Source organism: Callospermophilus lateralis, chromosome 8 (assembly GCF_048772815.1).
Source record: "Callospermophilus lateralis isolate mCalLat2 chromosome 8, mCalLat2.hap1, whole genome shotgun sequence".
Lineage (NCBI taxonomy): Eukaryota > Metazoa > Chordata > Mammalia > Rodentia > Sciuridae > Callospermophilus > Callospermophilus lateralis.
The window spans coordinates 90,708,836-90,728,329 of record NC_135312.1 but is presented as its reverse complement, the minus strand read 5'-3'; the positions used below and the strand labels follow the sequence as shown (position 1 = coordinate 90,728,329).

The window sequence follows — 19,494 nt, the reverse complement described above, 5'->3', positions numbered from 1 at the left end:
TGTTTTGTGCTTCTCTACTCTATTATTTCTCTTATTCAATGATGCGTGGCACTAGTAGTTATGTGACCAACTATAGACCATAAGAATAGCAGGCCAAGCTACTGAAAATATTAGAGTCTATCCTAGGCAACTTAGCAGGACTCTGACTTTAAAAAAAAAAAAAAAAAGGAAGGAAGAGAGGGGAAAAAAGGGTCCCTATCAAAGAGCTTAATAATCAGACATACTAGAATTATTTGTGAATAATGAAGCTATAAAGCAGCCATGTCAGGTAAGCCTTTATTAAAACTTAATGCCTGTCATTTGAGTTTCTTGAGCATTTACAGACTTACTTTCAATGACAAACATTATTTGTATATCAGATCAACATAACCCAAAGACATTAATGAAAACCAAGTTTCTATCATCAACCCTGCTACTGAAGTATAATTCTGCAAACAATATCCTCTCCAAAGTTCTATCATTTCCTCAAAGCTTATCAAAACTTCAGTGATACAATTATAGTGGTAAGACCAAGTTTATGGACTCTTCCCCTACTTCCAGGGTGCTCCACAATCATTTGTTATCCTAATTCTATGCTATCCATCTTGCACTTCACTTCATCAAAGGACTGAATGAGGTCATGCAGATTTCCCATCAGCACTTTACCATTACTGAAAATTAATTTTTTATTAATTTTTTTTTTTTTTTTGGGTACCAGAGAATGAACCCAAGGAGCAGTCCACCACTGAGTCACATCCCCAGCCCTTTTTTGTATTTTATTTAGAGACAGATTCTTGCTGAAATGATTAGGGGGCCGCTATATTGCCGAGATTGGTTTTGAACTTGTGGTCATGCTGCCTCAGCCTCGCTAGCCACTGGAATTACAGATATGAACCACGGCACCCAGCAAAAATTAATCTCTTGTATTAAGGAGTCATTTTTTTCAGAAGTACATTTGACTTGACTTAAAAACCACTTTTTTGATTCAGTACTAAAACAGCCTTTAGCTGGGTGTGGTGGTGCACACCTGTAATCCCAGTGGCTCGGGAGGCTGAGACAGGAGGATCGCCAAGTTCAAAGCCAGCCTCAGCAAAAGTGAGGTGCTGAGCACTACTGAGACCCTCTCTCTAAATACAAAATAGGACTGGGGATGTGGCTTGGTGGTTAAGCATTCCGGAGTTCAATGCCCAATACCAAAACCAAAACCAACAGCCCTTACCTCAAAGCTTTATGCTGGATCAAATGAGGGTATGTATGAGAACAAAGTGGAATACATGCTGTGACAAGGAAATTTTGAAATTTGAGAATTTATACTCAGCTGACCATTCAGCAGACAATAAATGCTATAACTCAGACAGGTGCAATGGTACACACCCATAATCCCAGAGAATAAGGAGGCTGAGACAGAGAATTTCAAGTTTGAGGACAGCCTCAGCAAATAAGTAAACTTAATGAGATATTGTTTCAAAACAAAAAAAGGGCTGGGGATGTAACTTGGTGGTAAAGTGCCTTTGGGTTCAATCCCCAGTACCCCCCCCCCAAAAAAAAATCAAAAGCTTTAACTGTTCATGTTAAAGATCAAATTTATCATAATTTTTATTAGCTTTTAATGAAACTTCTGTATATCATATATAGGAAAAAATACCCAGGAAGGAGGACTTCTCAGAAATATATGGTTACTAGCAGCTATTTCAACAGGATACTTAACAAAAACTCTTTAAGATATTAACAATTTTCACAGAACTCTCGATTTTAGAAACACAATATTCAGCCCCTTTAAAATTTTTTGGGGGGCTGACGTTGTGGCTCAGTGGGAGAACGCTCACCTAGCACACGTGAGGCACTGAGTTCAATCCTCAGCACCACATAAAAATAAAGGAACTGTGTCCACCTACAACTTAAAATATATAATTTTTTGGGGGGAGTGGGTACTGGAGATTTAATTCAGGAGTACTCAGCCACTGAGCCTCATCCCTAGCCCTGTTTTATATTTTATTTAGAGACAAGGTTCTGAGTTGCTTAGTGCCTTGTTTCTGCTGAGGCTGGCTTTGAACTTGTGATCCTCTTGCCTCAGTCTCCTGAGCCACTGGGATTACAGGCATGTGCCACCTAGCCTGGTTAAAATCCATGTTATTTGTAATTTCTTCTGAGAAATCCTGAAAGTTTCTTTTATCTTAGGGATTAACAGGTTCTGCACAATGTCTCATTACATCACTGATGAGGCATTAACTTCCTGCTTAGTCCTAATTATAGGTCAGATAAATTTTATTCATTAGCCAAGATACCAAGAATGGCTTGGATCACCCTGAAGGTAAGTCACTTTATTCAAGCTGGGCCTGGTGGAATGCATTTGCAGTCCCAGTAAGAGAGGACTGTGTGAACCCAGGAATTCAAGGTCAGACTGGGTAAACAGAGAAGACATAGTCTCCAAAAACAAAAACAAAACAACAACAACAACAAAAAACCACCAGTCTTATCTGGACTGGACCAAGACAGTAAGTCAAAGTTAGGTTCTAAGCTTTACTCCTTGAAACCTAATAAAGCACTTCATAAACATGAAAAACCAAAAATAATCATCAATTTAGTGGTAGAAAATATGCTAATTATACATTAGCCATATTATAAAAAGGTTAGGATAACATGAATAAATACCTTGAAACAAGTTAACAAAGAAATTATGAATCACCAATGAGATCCCAAAGGTTAAATAGGACAAATTCAGCCATGAAAATTTGGGTCAATGTCTCTGAATGATACAAAGTAAGATTAAGATGAAAGTGTAGCTGGAAGATACAATTCAGATGTTTGAACAAGGCATAAAAATACTTCACTGAAATCTCAGCAGCTCCGAAGGCTGAAGCAGGAAGATCACAAGTTCAAAGCTAGTCTCAGCAACTCAGTGAGACCCCTGTCTCTAAATAAAATATGCAAAAGGGCTGGGGATGTGGCTCAGTGCATAAGTGTCCCTGGGTTCAATCCCAAGTACCAGAAAAAAACAACAGTTCATTGAACTTTTCCCCTCCCCATATAACAAGGCCAAGACACCGTTCTGAGAATAAATCTTATTACTGATAATTATACTATTCAATACTGATGTAAGATTATTGCTATGGCAGCAAGACCAAATCAAGACAAAATTTCCAGTTAGAGAATAAAAACAGTTTAATTTTGTCAATTTCAAAACACTGATTTGTTTTGGCAAGGGGAATCAAGTACTTGTAAAAGAAAAGCCACACAGTAACAATGACAAAATAGTACAGTAGTTTAGATAAACCTATCTTTAGTAATAAGCAAACCTTGTACGAACATCAAGATTCCCCTTAACGTCTTTTAAACATTACTAACACATTGTTGAAAGTGAGGTTGTACAAAGTTTATATGTTTGTTTTCTCCAAAGAGATTCTCCTGGGTAACAAGTCTTCCTCATTTTTCATCCCCTGGGACTAGATTATCATGCCCAACACTGATTAAGCATTAAGCCCCAGTTAAGTATTGATTAGATTATTATCCTCTACAACTGGGGTTCTTAATACAGAATAAGAGGGGTTTCAGCATCACCTAGAAAACATTTCAAAATTGTCTGTTTTCAGATAAAATGATTCAGTTAATCTCAAAACTCTATGTAGCTATTCTTTAAAAACTGAGCATTCTGAAATTAAAATCCAACTGTTAAAACCCACATGTACAACATACAATATACAGTCGGATTTGTATACACTAATAGAAGCTGCTATTTTAAAACTAGTACAAAAGTCAATCTAGGATTTAAGAATTTGAACATTTAATTTCTTCAACAGAAAGAAATCATAGCAAAATGCTTTTGAAAATCCTCAAGAGTTTTATCTTGGATAACAAGTTGCACCTGAACTTAGAACTGACATACAGTTTTTTCCAATGCTAGCAAGAGTATTCAACTTTACATCTACGCGATTAACAAAAACTAGAATTAGTAGCAAATGAGCCACAAGAATGAAAGAGAAGGATAGTATCAGCCACCATTTTTCAAATTAAACAATGAGGTTATTATATGATCACATCACTCAGTTAAGCACCTATCCTGCATAGTAAGCCAGCTGTAAAACCACCTTAGGACCATATAAAAGAAACATTCTCAAGACTCAAGTGCATCCAGCTTATAGACTGGTAGAGGACAGAAAGTGTATTTTGCTCACTTTAAGATGCCTCTAACACTTAACTGGCACGTGGAAGTTTCTAGCACTTAAAAAATTAAACTCACTCCTTTCATATATTCTTTTTTGTTGTTTTTGAGGGGGGGGGAGAGGAGAGAGAGGGAGGGAATTTTTTAATATTTAATTTTTTTTTTTTTTTTTTAGTTTTCGGCGGACACAACATCTTTGTTTGTATGTGGTGCTGAGGATCGAACCCAGGCCACACACATGCCAGGTGAGTGCACTACCACTTGAGCCACATCCCCAGCCCCATATATTCTTAATACACCAATCAGTTATAACTAGTTATAGTAGTGAAATCCCCATTTTTTAAATATCAAGTGGGTAAGAGAAGCTTACTTCAGGTGGAAATCTGATTTGAACCTTAGTTACTAGCTATGGGACTAGATAAGTAACTTAACCTGTCTCTGTGCCTGTTAACCTCATTCATAAAATGGAGCTAATACTCAAAGTTAGAAAGTGTTCATTATAGTAAAGGCTTTTATCAGAAGCAGGTATATACAAAGTAAACCTTTTAAAATGACAAAACCCAATAGATCATTTACAAGTGCAGTGGTTAAGAGAACACTAGGGAACCAAATGACCTGGGTTTTCATCCCAACTCTGCCACATATGAAATTAGGCGTTTTCCCCTCTTAGCGTCTGTGCCCATTTTCTGATTTCAAAATAGAGATACAAGTGCACCTACTTCCTTGTTTTATATTAGTTAATACAAGTTTTGTTTCTAATAGTTATAACATACTGTAAATTATGAAAACATGAGTTTTCTTTTAGGTTTGGTTCATGTTCGATTTTGGGTAAAGTTTACAAATATCCTCAAAACATATGTACTGCAGTCATTTTGTTTAATGGGAGTGGTAGAATTACCTATGGCCCCAAACACCAATCATTTTGGAGTTCCCACTTTTCTGATTTTCATTGCCTAATAGACCTACTTACGACCATAATACAGGTTGGTACAGATAAAAATTACAACAAAAGACAAAGGGTAAGATTATTTGATTGGTCTAAGAATAGCCATACTAAAAAATCATACTGAAGGAAAAAAAATTGTTCTATGGCTTGATCAAACAAATTATTAAAGGTTCAAAGTATTCCAATAATATATTTGGGAAGAATATAAACATATCTCAATAATATCTTTCTTGGGGCACTTCAGATACAAATAAATTCAAAGTATGTGAAAGCACAACAAATATCATACTGATACCAATGGTTAACTTGATTCCTTAAGAGGAAGGTTAAAAGAAAAGGAAAACCCTTCAGAATTGTCCCCTCAATAAAACTTTTTGGAGCTGGGAATATTTTTTAAAAGCTTCACATGTGGTATATCAAACCATAAACAAGTTAAAACTTTCTACAGGTTGGATCAACCATGTCCCAGAAACACTGGTTCTCCAATTTGGAAAGTGTTTTATGTCAAGACTCAGTCTTATATAATTCTTTATAATAGTTTGAACAAAAGATAAGCTGGTATTAATTGCTAGACTAGAAATCATAGTTAAAAAACAAAATCAAACCTGTTTATGTGAATTATACACTGATATTAAAAAGCAGTAGTATTCTTTTGTAACTATTAAGAGTGACATGCCAGAGGCCTGTTCAAAGTCACACAGTAACCCATGTGTCCTCAAAAATACCTTTCTTTTTACTGCTGGCATCCCAGTGTTTAGAACAGTGCCTAGAAATCTATTAGGCACACAAGAATTGTTAATATATAACAGATACCCATCCAATAAAGACACATGGATAAATCTGCTCAGAGCTAAAATTCTAATTGAAGCATTTCTCCTCAATGGTCACTCTCTACCATTATGTTACTGCCTCTCTAGAGTTTTTAAATCATTAAAGTAGTGTCACAGCAGCTGGGTATCACCTGTAAAAGAAAAAAAATCAATGAGACCTTCCTTCAAAGTGTTTTATTCCACACGGATAAAAATGTGAGATTATTCTCCACTGTAGTGGCCTGAACTAATTCCAAACAAAAAATCTTGATTTGTACTGAATATTATGTTCTCAAGTATGCTGTAAAATAAAACTAGGATCCTATGTGAGTTTGCCCTCTGGTCACATAAAGGTTATTATTTAAAAATAATCTTTAAAAGTTTTAAATCCTAAAAAGGTCTTCTTCCTTTCCTTTGCTATTATTTCAAAAAACACAGGTATTCTGCATCAACCCATAGTGACAATACAATTTCAGCATTAGTTATCTTAAAGAGTTAAGATTTCAACTTTCATCAAACAGCAGTTTTGCCAATCAAACTCCAAAGTTATATTTAGTAAATGCAAATTAAGCAGCACTGAGCCTGTTTTGGTAAAGTCAAATCCTTGCCATTCCTTCTTTAGAATTCTCTTTATAAAGTATCCTATCAAAACTAAAGTTTTATCCTAAAACCTCCCCTTGTGTCCTATCTTCTAGTAAGGCTGAATTTATTCCATGACATTTTTTTCAAGTTAGCTGTAAATACTCCACCCTCCTTGATTGTGCAAGAACCAAATACAGCACACATACACAAGTTACACAAAAGGTAAATACAGTCCGAGAGTATGAATTTAAGTAAATTTCGAGCAGTGGGTCTCAAAGCAGGGTCCAATCCGATATAAAACTTAACACTTAAAAAAGAATATTATTACGAAAGGAGATGCCGGAAAGGGCCTGAACCAGTTAAAGCAGCCGCCATCTTAAAATGCGGGACAGAAGTTAGAGCAAGAAAATGAGACTAAACCACCGGAGGTGGAGGTTCCGCTCATCCCCAGAGCTTTGAGAAATCCTAGCCTTTTCTCAACTTAGATCGATAATTTACTATCAAACCACATTTCAAGCAGCGAAACAATCCTTCTTATGGCTGTTATTAAATGGGCAGAGGCAAAAAATAGGTACACCTAGTTTCCCTTTACTGCCATCCCCCCTTCCAAGCCAAAAGAAAAAAGGAGCTTCCAGAGGCTTTTACATCAGTTCCCGGTGCCTCGGAAAATTAGCTTCGGGTGCAAGCTGCAACTACAAAACATAGGAAGTGGCAACACTGTGTCAGTACACCTCCTCCCAACCCTACTCATTCTTGTGTAACCTTCCCTGAGTCGACCAAGTTTCATTCACTTCAGCAGGCCAGAGTTCCACCCTGACCCTCAGTAAAGTTCAGGACTCACAGCTCTCCTCATTTCTTAGTTTACTACTTTTTCTTTTCCCCTCGAGAAAGTCTAGAGCCTTTATCTTAGAACTAAAAAATTTTTGAAGAACCAAGAATACGAAGCATCGTGACATCTGCTGGAACGTCTCTCCGCAATTCCAACACCTTAATCGGACTTTGAATAGAAAATCGAAGCGCCTCAAGTCTCTTTTTTTCTCGCTCACAATCAGCACCGATTCCAATGAAACATAGAATAACACCTCGCTTGCCACAAGTTCTGTTCCCCAGTCTCAAACCTCATTTCATAAAGCATATCTTCTTTTTCCACCTCCCAGTGAAAGAAGTAACCCCAAGAGGTATTTTCAGAGTTATATGTCCCTTCCACCCCCACGATTTCCTCCGGGCCCAGGTCTTCCTTTCCTCCCACGACCCCATTCCTTTCAGTCCCAACAATATACCTTATTAATCCGTTTCAGCGCCATAGTCTGTGCTTTTCGTCTGGCTCCTCACTATCTCGGTGTGTGCTCAAAGGTCCGGCCAAAACTCTTGATTATCCGGGCGGCGGGGAAGGATTGTCTCTTCGTCTCACACCGGCTGTGCCAGACACAGGCGCCTTTTTGCAAAAACGGAGCAGATCAGCACTTGCACTGGCCCCGGAGAGACCCTGAAGATTCCAGGTCCCTCAAAACGGTCGCGATCCGGGGTGGGTGGGGTGGCAAAGCCACCAACAGCCTCTATGCCGTGCTTCGGACCGAAGTGGGGGCGAGGGTGACGGGAAGAACGGAGGGGTGGCTACAAGTTTAACTTCCCGGTCTCTCCAAAGGAAGAGACCCGGGTGGGAGAGGAGGAAGCGTAGGAGAAAGGGGTGGGTGCGGGGCAGGGTCCGGAGCCCAGCAGAGGAGGAGCCGGGGCCTAGTCGGCGCTATGCCGGCGTCACTAGGGCAAAGAAAGGCAAGGGGGGAGGGGGAAACAGGAGTCTCCGGACTGACGCCGGGCTTCTTTCCGTTTCGGCTCGAAGGTTTGGCCGGGGTAGAAAAGGAAATGAAGGAATAGACTTAATGTGTGTTCCTCTCCCCGAAGCTATAGCTTTTCAGTGTCGCCCCTGACGCCACCGTACACTCCGCCTTCCAGCGCGCTCTCGCGCGCGCCCGCCTAGCCACCACCACCGCCACGCGCCCGTGCTGCCCCTGAAGCTCCGGCTTAGGCGCGAGGACGCGCCCATTCCCCCTCCCCTTTAAGCAGAAGAGGCCCGGGTTTCTCCAGCCTCCCCGCCCTACCCCACCCAACCCAACAGGCTGGCCACTCAAGCCACCCAGGGCCCGTATTTCCCCTCTTACCCGGCCGGCCAGTGGGCCGGCCTCCCTTCCCTTCCCCTAGCTGTCCACACCCACGCGTACAGAGGGGCCGGGGCCTCCCTCAAGCTGCGGCCTCGGCCTCCTCCCCGCGCGGCAGCTGGTGCCTCCCCGGCCCTACGGGGCTCACGCGCACGACACAGCCACAAGATGTCCGCTCTGACGGAACTACTGCCAGCTGCCACGCTCCGCCCCTCCCCCCTCCTCCTGCCTCTTCACCGCCGCGTATCAGTCCGCCAACGCCGCCGTCGCGAGCACAGGATGAATCTAAGGGTGAAGGGGAACGGTTTACTTCCCACGTCCGGGGCCGAGCGAATCTGTACCACCCCTTTTCCTTGTCCTTTTCGGAACAGCCCCTTCTTACTAAACGGATCTGAGGTTGGACTGGGAGGGCGGGGGACGGAGGCGGGTCATGGGCTGAGGGCGGGGGGAGACGAGTGGCGGAAACAGACTCAGAGAAGCATCGAGAACCGGAAGGAGACCATGGGAGGAAGGTAATGAAAGCAGCAGCTGCGCGGTGGAGCCCCACGCCCCTCCCAACCTCGTCCCCTAGTTTCCTCACTTGGTATTGAGGAGGTGGGTCTCGCGAGAACCTCGTGGCCGGCTAACCGGAGCTGCAGCTCTGCAATGACTTAAGGGCAGTTTTGTGCGCTCTTCCTGACTGGGTCCCGCCCCCAAATCACAAATTATCGCGAGATGCCCTGGGACGCCGGCTCGAACAGGGACAGGTCGCTGCCAGGGAAGCACCGCCCCTGAATGCTTATGCGGGTGGGAGGGAGAGGAAATGGAATTCCCCCGACTGATCTGAGCGCGCGCCGACACATCCCTCGCTCACGCGCCCAATCAGGAATGTGCGGTGGGAGGTACCAGGGATTAACTAGTGGATACCTTTAGTCAAGGTTGAGCAGAGTTTCTGAGGTTTCCGGTGGAACAGGTGAATGGTATTTACTCCCCCTGCTCTCGTGGGCTGGCTACCCACCGAGAGGAGGCGCCTAGCAAAATAGAAACTGTAATTTAAAATAGACCCAGGCCGACAGCTGATAGCTTTCCCCGGTGCCGAAATTAGTGCATTTCTAACCCCAGGGGCTCAATACTGAGAAGAGCAGGCCAGCTCGAATCCCAGAGTTACAGCAGCTTCGAAATCCTAATTATGAATTGAGTAGAGAGGGGAGGGTTAGGGGCGGGCCATTTCTGCAGTCCATCGCCACCACACGGCAAGGTTTAGATGTGAGAACAGGCTCAAATACCCCGCCACCCCCTTCTCTTGCCATGTTTCAGTTTTTGAGCCAGAAAGTGGTGAAGTTGCAAGAAATCAGGTAGCGTTTTGGGTTAGAAAAACTAAATACTTAACTGAAATATCGGCGAAAGGCGGGGGTGTGCAGATAGCAGTGGCCTATTTTAATCTGCTGGGTGTAAGGTACGAGTATTTTTGCTTTTCAGTGTATCTTTCAGGCAAAAAGTAGTAGGACCTTAACTTTTTATCTGGGGATATAATTTAGGTGTAGAGCACTTGCTTAGCGAGTTACGAATCTCTGAATTTGAGCCCCAGAACCCTCCAAAATTATATATATATAAAAGTTGGCTACTTGAAGCTTTTTTTTTTTTTGCTTGAAGCTTTTTAACACTCCTCAATGATCCCACTTACAAAAGGATTACATAGAAAAATACACCTGTTTTTAAAATATACTTAATTTAGAAAAACTATTGCAGAAAGTAATAAAAATTTCACAGGTTAGTGATAAATTGTCTAATATACTGTTCAAGTGAACATATAGTGAACTAGAGCAATTAAAGAGTGTTTCTCAAACTAATGTCAATAAAAGTCACCTGGAGTTTTGTTCAAAATGCGGATTTTGATTTAGTAGTAGGGGCTGGAGCCTGAGATTATGCATCTTAAACAAACTCCCAGGTGATGCGGATTCCTTCCCCACCCCCTTACCCCGATTTGAACCATTCTGTAAGTGCCCCAGTCATGGCCTACTGGATACCTCTGTCCCTTTCCTTTGTTCCTTCTTGAGTAATCTTTATTGTTCTCTCCTCTAGCTAGCCAATTCACGAGGTTAGGCATGAGGGTGGAGGGAGAAACTTAGGTCTAAGGTCTTGCTGGTTGCTTCCGTATGTGTGATATAGTTCTGGTTACTAATCTTCTATTTCTTCACTGCTAAACTAGATGTAATAATAACTATCCTTTCACGTGGAATTATTGTGTGGTTTAGATGTCATAAAGTTGTGAAAGGACCCTGAAGACTTCACAGTGTTGTATACATGTTAAGTTATTGAAGTAAACATTCAGGCATTAACTGGCCATTTTGTGAAATAAATGTATAATAGTAATAATAGGTATGGGTAAAATTTATGCAACTTTTACCAGGTATTGTGTTTATTAGCTCCCCTTTACAAATGAAGAAACTGAAGCACAGATTAGGTTTCTATCCTAAGTGATAGAAGAATTTGAATTCATATGTTTAATTTAAGAATATTTATTTCATAGAGTAACATGTTTTATATTTCTACTTTAAATGTCATCTGAATCTAACTTATTTCTCCTATTTCATTTTTTTAGAAGCCAGGGTACAAGAATAGTAGGAAACATTCCCATTTACCTAAGGGGAAGTCATAATATCCAAGGAGGTCCAAGAAGAAAAGCCCCAGAGAAACCAATTTGAGTTACCTTAATCTAAACAAGCTTCAGTATAAAGGTATGATGGAACATTACTGCTGTGGATTAACGGAGCACAATAGACTGGAAAAATTTGAGGTCAGAGTTCTTAACTTTTTTGTGCCTCAAACCACTTTAACAATCTGATAAAACCACCCACAATTTTCAGAATAATGTTTTATACATGTATAAAATGAAATTCATTGTATTATATATAAAGAAAAATGTGAAATACAGTTATCAAAAAATTAAGGAAAAACAAACTTGTGAACATGTGCTTTATTTAAAGTAAACATATGCTTTATTAACAGTAAGGAAGATCTAGTGGTGGTGGTGGTGGGGTCTGATGAAGACCAAAGTTTTGAAATAATAATGAACTTAAACGACATTTCCAGAGTTTGCAAGAATTGCAATGTGATATAAAGTATCTGAACTATCTATTGGTACTACAAAAGTAGGTACAGCTAATATTATTGTTGAAGGAATACAAAATTTTTAGGCATAAGTAAAAGTGTAATTTTTTTCCCACCCAAGCTCACACATGCCCTCATTCCCTCATTTTTATCCATGAACTGCATGTTTAAAAAGCTTAGGTTAAGTCTTGAAATCAGATTTGTGAAATTTTAATGTACAATTCTAATTGATATTCCTGAAATTTTAATGTACAATTCTAATTGATATTCCTAACTATAGTAATTCATCAGGAAAAGTTTAATTACAACCAGTATACTTTAAGAAGGTATTGAAGTGTGTAATATATTGAGGCAACAGTTTTAACATCGCATTTTTTGATTTTTCCCTCTATTTTGGGGTAACTATGAAGGTACTCTATGGAAAATTGAAGTATTCAGAATGATTCATTTTCCAAGCATTCTGGTTGTTTTAGGTTTTATTATATTCACATTCATTAATTACATGCCTTTGTAGATAAGGTGTGAAAGAATTACAAAATGAAAATCAAGGATCAAAGAAATTCAGATACTATATGTTTAAGTTTTTAAATAGGTTTTAACAATTGTTGTATTTATTATGTGCTGGCTCATTTAATTCATTGTCTCATCATCCCTGATATACAGATGAAAACTCAGGGCTATACAACTAGTAAAGAGCAGAGTTAGGTTTTAAACTGAAGTAGTCAGACCTTAAAGCCTACACTCTTAAGCCCTAAGCTGTTTGTTTTTAGCTCTTCAGTTATTAGTCAATATTAAATTTCCCTTTAGTGCAAAATATACCTGCTTGCTACCTCAAATTGTTAATGTTCTCCTTACTATTGCAGGTAAAATTCTCCCAGTGACTAAAAGGGATTTTCCAAAACCTACTTTTTTAATATTAATTATATCCAATTCTTCCATTAAATAAGTAGTATACTAGTTAGGGCTGGAAAATAGATTTTGTTCTACAGAAATTTTTATTGTAATGGAGTTTTGCTAAAATGATGAAATCTGCTGGGCCTGGTGGTGCACACCTGCAATCCCAGCGGCTTGGAAGGCTGAGGCAGGAGGATCATTAGTTCAAAGCAGCATCAGCAACTTCATGAGGCCCTAAGCAACTCAGCAAAGACCCCGTCTTTAAATAAAATACAAAAGAGGGCTGGGGATGTGCCTCAATGGTTAAGAACCTCCTGGGTTCAATCCCCAGTAAAAAAAAAAAACCACATCAAATCTGCCCATGCCTTTTCCTGTCCTCCAAACATACTTTCACATTTGCAATCTAAACTTTTATGTTTTGCATAACATACATATATGATGCTGTTGTAAAATGTGTATATACATCTGAAGTAACATTGTGTGTATATTTTCCCCCGTACTGATTATTAAATCCAGGGCCTTACAAATGCTTGGAAAGCATTTTACCACTGAACTACATCTCCACCCTTTTTTTTTTTTTTTAAATATTTTTAGTCATACATGGACACAATATTTTTATTTTGTTTATTCATTTTTATGTGGTGCTGAGGATCAAACCCAGTGCCTCACATGTGCAAGACAAGTGCTCTGCCACAGAGCCACAACCTCAGCCTATCTGCCCTTTTTAATTTTGACACAGGCTCACCAAGTTGCCCAGGCTGAATTTGAATCTGCCTCAGCTTCCTGAGTTGTTGGGATTACAGGCATGTGCAACTGAATGCTGCTTCCCAGCAGCTTTTTGATGGCTTATGATAGAGCAGGCTATGATTAGCTCAAATTTTTAAATAGTTCACATATCTAGTGATGTAGATAACCTACTTTACAGTTGCAAGTAAAAATATTTTCATTATTTGATTTATTTGAATTATAAGGGTAGAAATGGGTCTATTGAAAAAAAAAAGAGTCTTGTTTTTATCTTGAAATCTGGAATACGCTAAAAGTTTCTGTTTTAAATACTGAAAGAAACATTTATATTCAGAAATCTGTGAAGTTAAAAAGTATTGAAAAGACAACTTAAAAGCAGTCCTCTCTAAGAATGTTAAATTGAAGTCTGATAAACTTTCTAATTATAATAGATCAGATTTTTCTTGCATGAGTTGACATAAAATATGAGAAAAATATAAAAGATAAAATTACCCCCATGAACTTGGCAAATAATAATCTGGATAGAAGATGTGCCAGTGTCCTGATATGTGAGTTCTTCAGTAACCATGTTATTATAATAACTTGAGTAGAGGAGTTCATTTAAATATCCTTCTGAATAAATATATTTAATATAGATCAGTACTGTGTGTGTACTTACTAATGTTCTATGTTTACTTGTATCTTTATAAAAATCTGTCACAGAATTTTATAATTTGCCAAGGATGCTGGGTCTAATACAATATATACCCCATTTTATCAGTTTAATTATTTGAAAATGCTATGGTCAAGACTAATATTCAGAATGTACATTTAGATTTTTTTTGGAATAGGTATTTGGAACCCAACCAAATATTACTTCACATTGTTTGCATTAAAAAAAAAGGTAATTTTTATATTTGCTAGTCCAGAATCTGATTTTTATTAATGGGGTTTAAGAAAAATGTACTTTCATGCTAAGAACATCATTTTTACCGAAATGGATAGGTTTTGTAGCATATAAGGAATGATGATAATCAAGTCTTTGTCATAAAAATAAATTACCACATTCTTTTCATATAAAAACTTAACCTTCATTAATGTTCAGAGTATTACTAGTTATCATATCCCAAAAGTAGAAATAACCCAAATGTCCATCAGCTGATGAATGGTTAAACTGTGATATATATAAGACAGAATAGTATTAATAAGAAGGACAAAATACCAACACGTTATGTGTATCCTGAAACTTGAAAACTTTCTGCTGAGTGAAAAAGCAGACACAAAAGCCGAGCACAATGGCACACACCTGTAATCCCAGTGGCTTGGGAGGCTAAGACCAGAGGATTGCAAGTTCAAGGCAGTCTCAGCAAAGTAGAGGCACTTAGTAACTCAGGGAGACCTTGTCTCTAAATAAAATACAAAATAGGGATGGGGATATGGGGATGTGACTCAATGATTAAGTGCCTCTGAGTTCAATCCCCAGTACCAAAAAAGAAAAAAAAGCAGACACAAAAGGCCACACATTGACATATTGTATGATTAATGAAATGATCAGAAGCAGCAAATCCATAAGGACAGAAGCTGGATGTTTCATTGCCAGGAACTAGAAGCAGGGGGAATGAGGAATGAATACCAATGAGTATAAGGTTATTTGCCGGAGGGTGATGAAAATTCTAAAATTAGATAATAATGATGGTTCTTTGCTTTGTATACACTAAAATCCATTGAATTTTATACTTTAAAAGAGTTAATTTTATGTATATGAATGATCTCAATATAGATGTTTCTCTTAAAAAGTAATTTAAATTAGAATCAAAATATGAAATCAACCTGGAAGCTTAGTAAATATTTTCAGTATTTCATAATATGAAATAAATGAGATACAGCATTCTTGTAACACAGAAAAAGTGAAAAATTAACTTGAGGGTTTACCTCAGTAAAACAATGTAATTTTACATTTGATTTTAATAAGCATTTGCTGTCAAACAGTCTTTAATTTGGAACTATTTTATCAATATTACTTCCTTAATAAAACATAATGACTAAAATTAATTTTTATGTTTGTGTATGCACATGAATACTGGCATCAAACCCAGAGCCTAGTGGGTGCCAGGTAATCATTCTACCACTGAGCTACACCCCCTAGTGAAATTAACTTTTAAATAGTGTTGTATTTCATTGGATATAAATGTTCATAGTTATGACCAGAAACATATACTCAATTTTGGCATACTCCAAATATAAAAGTTTCCTTAAAAAAGAAAAATAGGGAGGTTCTCATGAAAATCAAAGAGAGACCAGAAGAGGAAAGGAACCAAGGGGATATGGAGTAGGGGAGGGAAAGGAGAAATACTGGGGAAAAGTTGACCAAATTATATTGTTATATTGTGTGCATGTATGAATGTGTAAAGAATCTCGCTATTATATTTAATTATAATGCACCAATAAAAAATATAGAAGAAGTTGTTCCTTATAATTTCACATGAAATTAGGTTAAAAATCAGGAAAAATCATCTATTTGGAGGGTTGGGTATTTAACAATAATATAAATTAAAATTACTTAATTTTACCGTAAAAAGGTCTTCAATAATGATACAAAAAAACTAAACAGATAATATATTTTTGAACCAGAAGGGATCAATGTCTTACCAATCTTTGATTTATTATTTAGATAATTGTGGGAATTCTTAAATAAGATAGTGATGATAAATCTAAAATTTATTAAACTTTAGGAATGATTATGGCAATGCTGTACATAGTGGTTCTATAGAATCAGATGATATCTAAATGACTTAAAGGAGTCATTTAAGTGAGGTTTTTATTTTGATATAGCCACCCTTGGTACCCACAGGGAAGTAATTTCAGGACACCCATTCCTTACCAAAAGCCTTGTATGCTCAAGTATCTTATATAAAATGGCATAGTGTCTGTATTTAACTACCCATGCCCTCCAATGTACTGTGTGTGTGTGTGTGTGTGTGCATGTGTATAGGCTAAGCAAATATCTATTTTCTCATGCAGTTATGTAACAAGATGTTTTAACTCTATCAATATTTAAGTATTATTAATTTTTCATCATAGTATTTAATGCCAGAAGAAAAGTTAAGTACTTGGCTGGGGATGTGGCTCAAGCGGTAGCGCGCTCGCATGCGTGCGGCCCGGGTTCGATCCTCAGCACCACATACAAACAAAGATGTTGTGTCTGCCGAAAACTAAAAAAATAAATAAATATATACATAAAAAAAGAAAAGTTAAGTACTACTCACACTTCACATCCTCTGCTGAGGAAGGGGTTAGTCTATTTTCAGAAGAATGAAAGACAGTTGCTTATCACATCAGGCAAAATTATGACCTTATTGTGTGTTAGTGTGTTTATATATGTATATATCTGTATATATGTGTGTGTGTGTGTGTGTGTTGGTGGGTGGTTATAGATAGACACAATACCTTTTATTTATTCATTTTATGTGGTGCTGAGGATTGAACCTAGTACCTCATGCATGCTAGGCAAGCATTCTACTACTGAGTCGAAACCCAAGACCTTATTGTCTTTATTTGAAGATTATGTATAGTTTAAGGAGATTCATATGGGTAACAAGTTGACATCAAGTGGACTTGTGGTTAACTTATGTGTTAACTTGATTGGGCCTAGGGATTCCCCAGATGGTTAATAATATATGGTTTCTGGGTGTACCCATGAGTTTTTCTGGGAGAGATTAGCTTTTGAGTCAGTGGACTAAGAGAGTAAATAAGATTATCTTCAACAATGTAAGTGAGCTTTATTCAATGCCTTGAGGGTCTGCACAAAACAAAATGGCACAGGAAGGGTGAATTTACTTCCTGTTTGAGGTAGAACATCTGCCCTCAGATATCACCATTTCTAGTACTCTGACCACTGGGTTCAAACTGTGACTTGCAGCATTGCTCCCTCCCCCTCCCGTTCTCAGGCCTTTGGACTTTTACACCCTGACTTTCATTCTTCATTTTGCAGATAAAAGATGTGGGACTTCAGGGCCTCCAATGTGAGTCAATTCCATTGTTTCTGTTTTCTCGGAAAACCCTTATTAAAACACTCCTCATCACTATAAGGTCTCCTGCCTGTAGAACATACAGAATTCCAGCTAACACCATTATATTTGTTCAGTTTAATGTGACTTTATTGGCCTTTCTATACTTGCTAGCTTGAAATTTAGTTACTGTAACATTGTTCTATTCATGGTAACATGATAACATGTTTTTAAACAATCTTGCTTTCTTTTTTTGAAATATTCTTTTTTTTTGAGAGAGAGAGAGAATTTTTTTAATATTTATTTTTTAGTTTTCGGTGGACACAACATCTTTGTTTGTATGTGGTGCTGAGGATCGAACCTGGGCCGCACTCATGCGAGCACGCTACCGCTTGAGCCACATCCCCAGCCCTACAAATATTTATTCTTAAGTTTAGGTGGATAAAATATTTTTTATTTTACATTTATGTGGTGCTGAGGATCGAGTGCCTCATGCATGCTAGGCGAGCGCTCTACCACTGAGCCACAACCCCAGCCCCAGTCTTGCTTTTGCTGTAGAGTAAAGTAGCATAAAGAGATTGTCATTCACATTGTTAATCAGTGATGTTTAGGTCTGAGTAGGTTGTGTGGGGGTCTAAGCCAAAGAATGTTAATGCAATAGAGATTTCTGGGTTTGAGGCTACAGCTCAGTGTCAGCACTTGTCTAGCATGTGTGAGGCACTGGGTTCAATCCTTAGCACCACATAAAAAACAATGAAACACATAAAGGTATGCTGTCCATCTACAACTACCAAACAAACAAACAAAACAAAACAAAACAACAACAAAAAACTACTCCCATTTCACTAAACACTTATTTAAAAAAAATGTAATGACTATTATGTGCTAGGCACTCTCCTAGGTACTGAAGATACATAGATGAAAAACCCAGATAACATCTATAAGAAATTCTTATAAGTAGGAAGACCAGTAAGCATCTGACAACACAATGGATTGTTTTTAAGGACATAAATGTGTGTCTTATATTATTGTATCTAACTTAGCTGCGGTTGATCAGGGAAAGTTTCTTGAAGAAGAGAGTTTATTAAAATAAGTGGGAAAAAAACAAGCTGAGGCAAAGTTGGGGGAAAAAAAGAAAAGAAAAAGCAAGGAAGACTCCTAGGTAGAGGGAACAACATGCAAAGTCTCAGAGATGACCTGGAAAGTTTGGGAAACCACAAGTACGCGTGTGTGTGTGTGTGTGTGTGGTGAGAGAGAGAGAGAGAGAGAAATAAGAGGACAGGAGAGGACTAGGGTTGTGGCCTAGTGATAGAGCATTTGCCTACCATGTGTGAGGCACTGGGTTCGATTCTCAGCATCGCATATGAATAAATGAATAAAATAAAGGTCCATCAACAGCTAAAAAATATTTAAAAAAGAGGACATGAGAAAAGATGAGAAGAACAAAGACAGTTAAAAGATACAACTATATACTTTTATTCTGAAATGGAAAGGATGGGGAAATTGAATTTATAAAAATGACTTGATCAGATTTTTATTCACAAAAAACTATAATAGCAATAAGGATGTATCAAAATTGTATGTAAGGGTAGAGATTAGAGGTAAGGAGAACAGTTAAGGTACTAATGAAATAATCCAGAAGAGATATGATTGTGAAAAAGAGCTAAGATACTTGCCCTAAGAAAAATTAGTTACTGGATAGTACTTGCCTAAAAGCATTTTTTTTTTTTTTTAGAATTTCCTCTCCATACATATAACAAAATCATATATATAACATAACAAAGTATAGCATCCTAATATAAATAACTTAAAACGTAAATGTGTGAATTCCCTGTGCACTTAGCTCTTAAAGAACTGTGAAACTAAAGTTTACCTATTACATATTAGACATAGAACAATGTAAGCTAATAAAATATCTATGTACTATATGATTTTAATTTTTTGCAAATTAAATTGCTTCTTGAAACAAATACAGGCAAACTACCTAAATTTAAGTTATTTTAAATTTGTCACATCTATACTAATTGCTATGTTCCATATGGCAATTGTCCCACCACTTTTCTTAGCCAGAACCATTAGGACACCTTTTTCATTCTTTGATGTCATTTGGCTTTCACATGGCAGAAATTCTACCCAGAATATTTTTTAT

General features: G+C 38.0%; 1 protein-coding gene across 5 annotated transcripts in view; it reads right to left on the bottom strand.

Annotated features, from left to right (window-relative positions):
• Ube2d3 (ubiquitin conjugating enzyme E2 D3) overlaps nucleotides 1-9,312 on the bottom strand; it is a 30,690-nt gene extending 21,378 nt beyond the window's left edge. The window contains exons 1-2 of one of the 5 annotated variants that reach the window (XM_076865006.1): nucleotides 9,212-9,312; nucleotides 7,756-7,910 (exon numbers count right to left, since the gene is read on the bottom strand). In XM_076865006.1, coding sequence (XP_076721121.1) covers nucleotides 7,756-7,779 — 24 coding nt within the window. In that variant the 5' untranslated portion in view covers nucleotides 7,780-7,910; nucleotides 9,212-9,312. Of the gene's footprint in view, nucleotides 1-7,755; nucleotides 7,911-8,694; nucleotides 9,072-9,211 lie in introns of those variants that run through there. The other 4 variants (XM_076865005.1, XM_076865007.1, XM_076865004.1 and 1 more) reach the window with 4 other exon arrangements.
• Nucleotides 9,313-19,494: the final 10,182 nt, after the last annotated feature.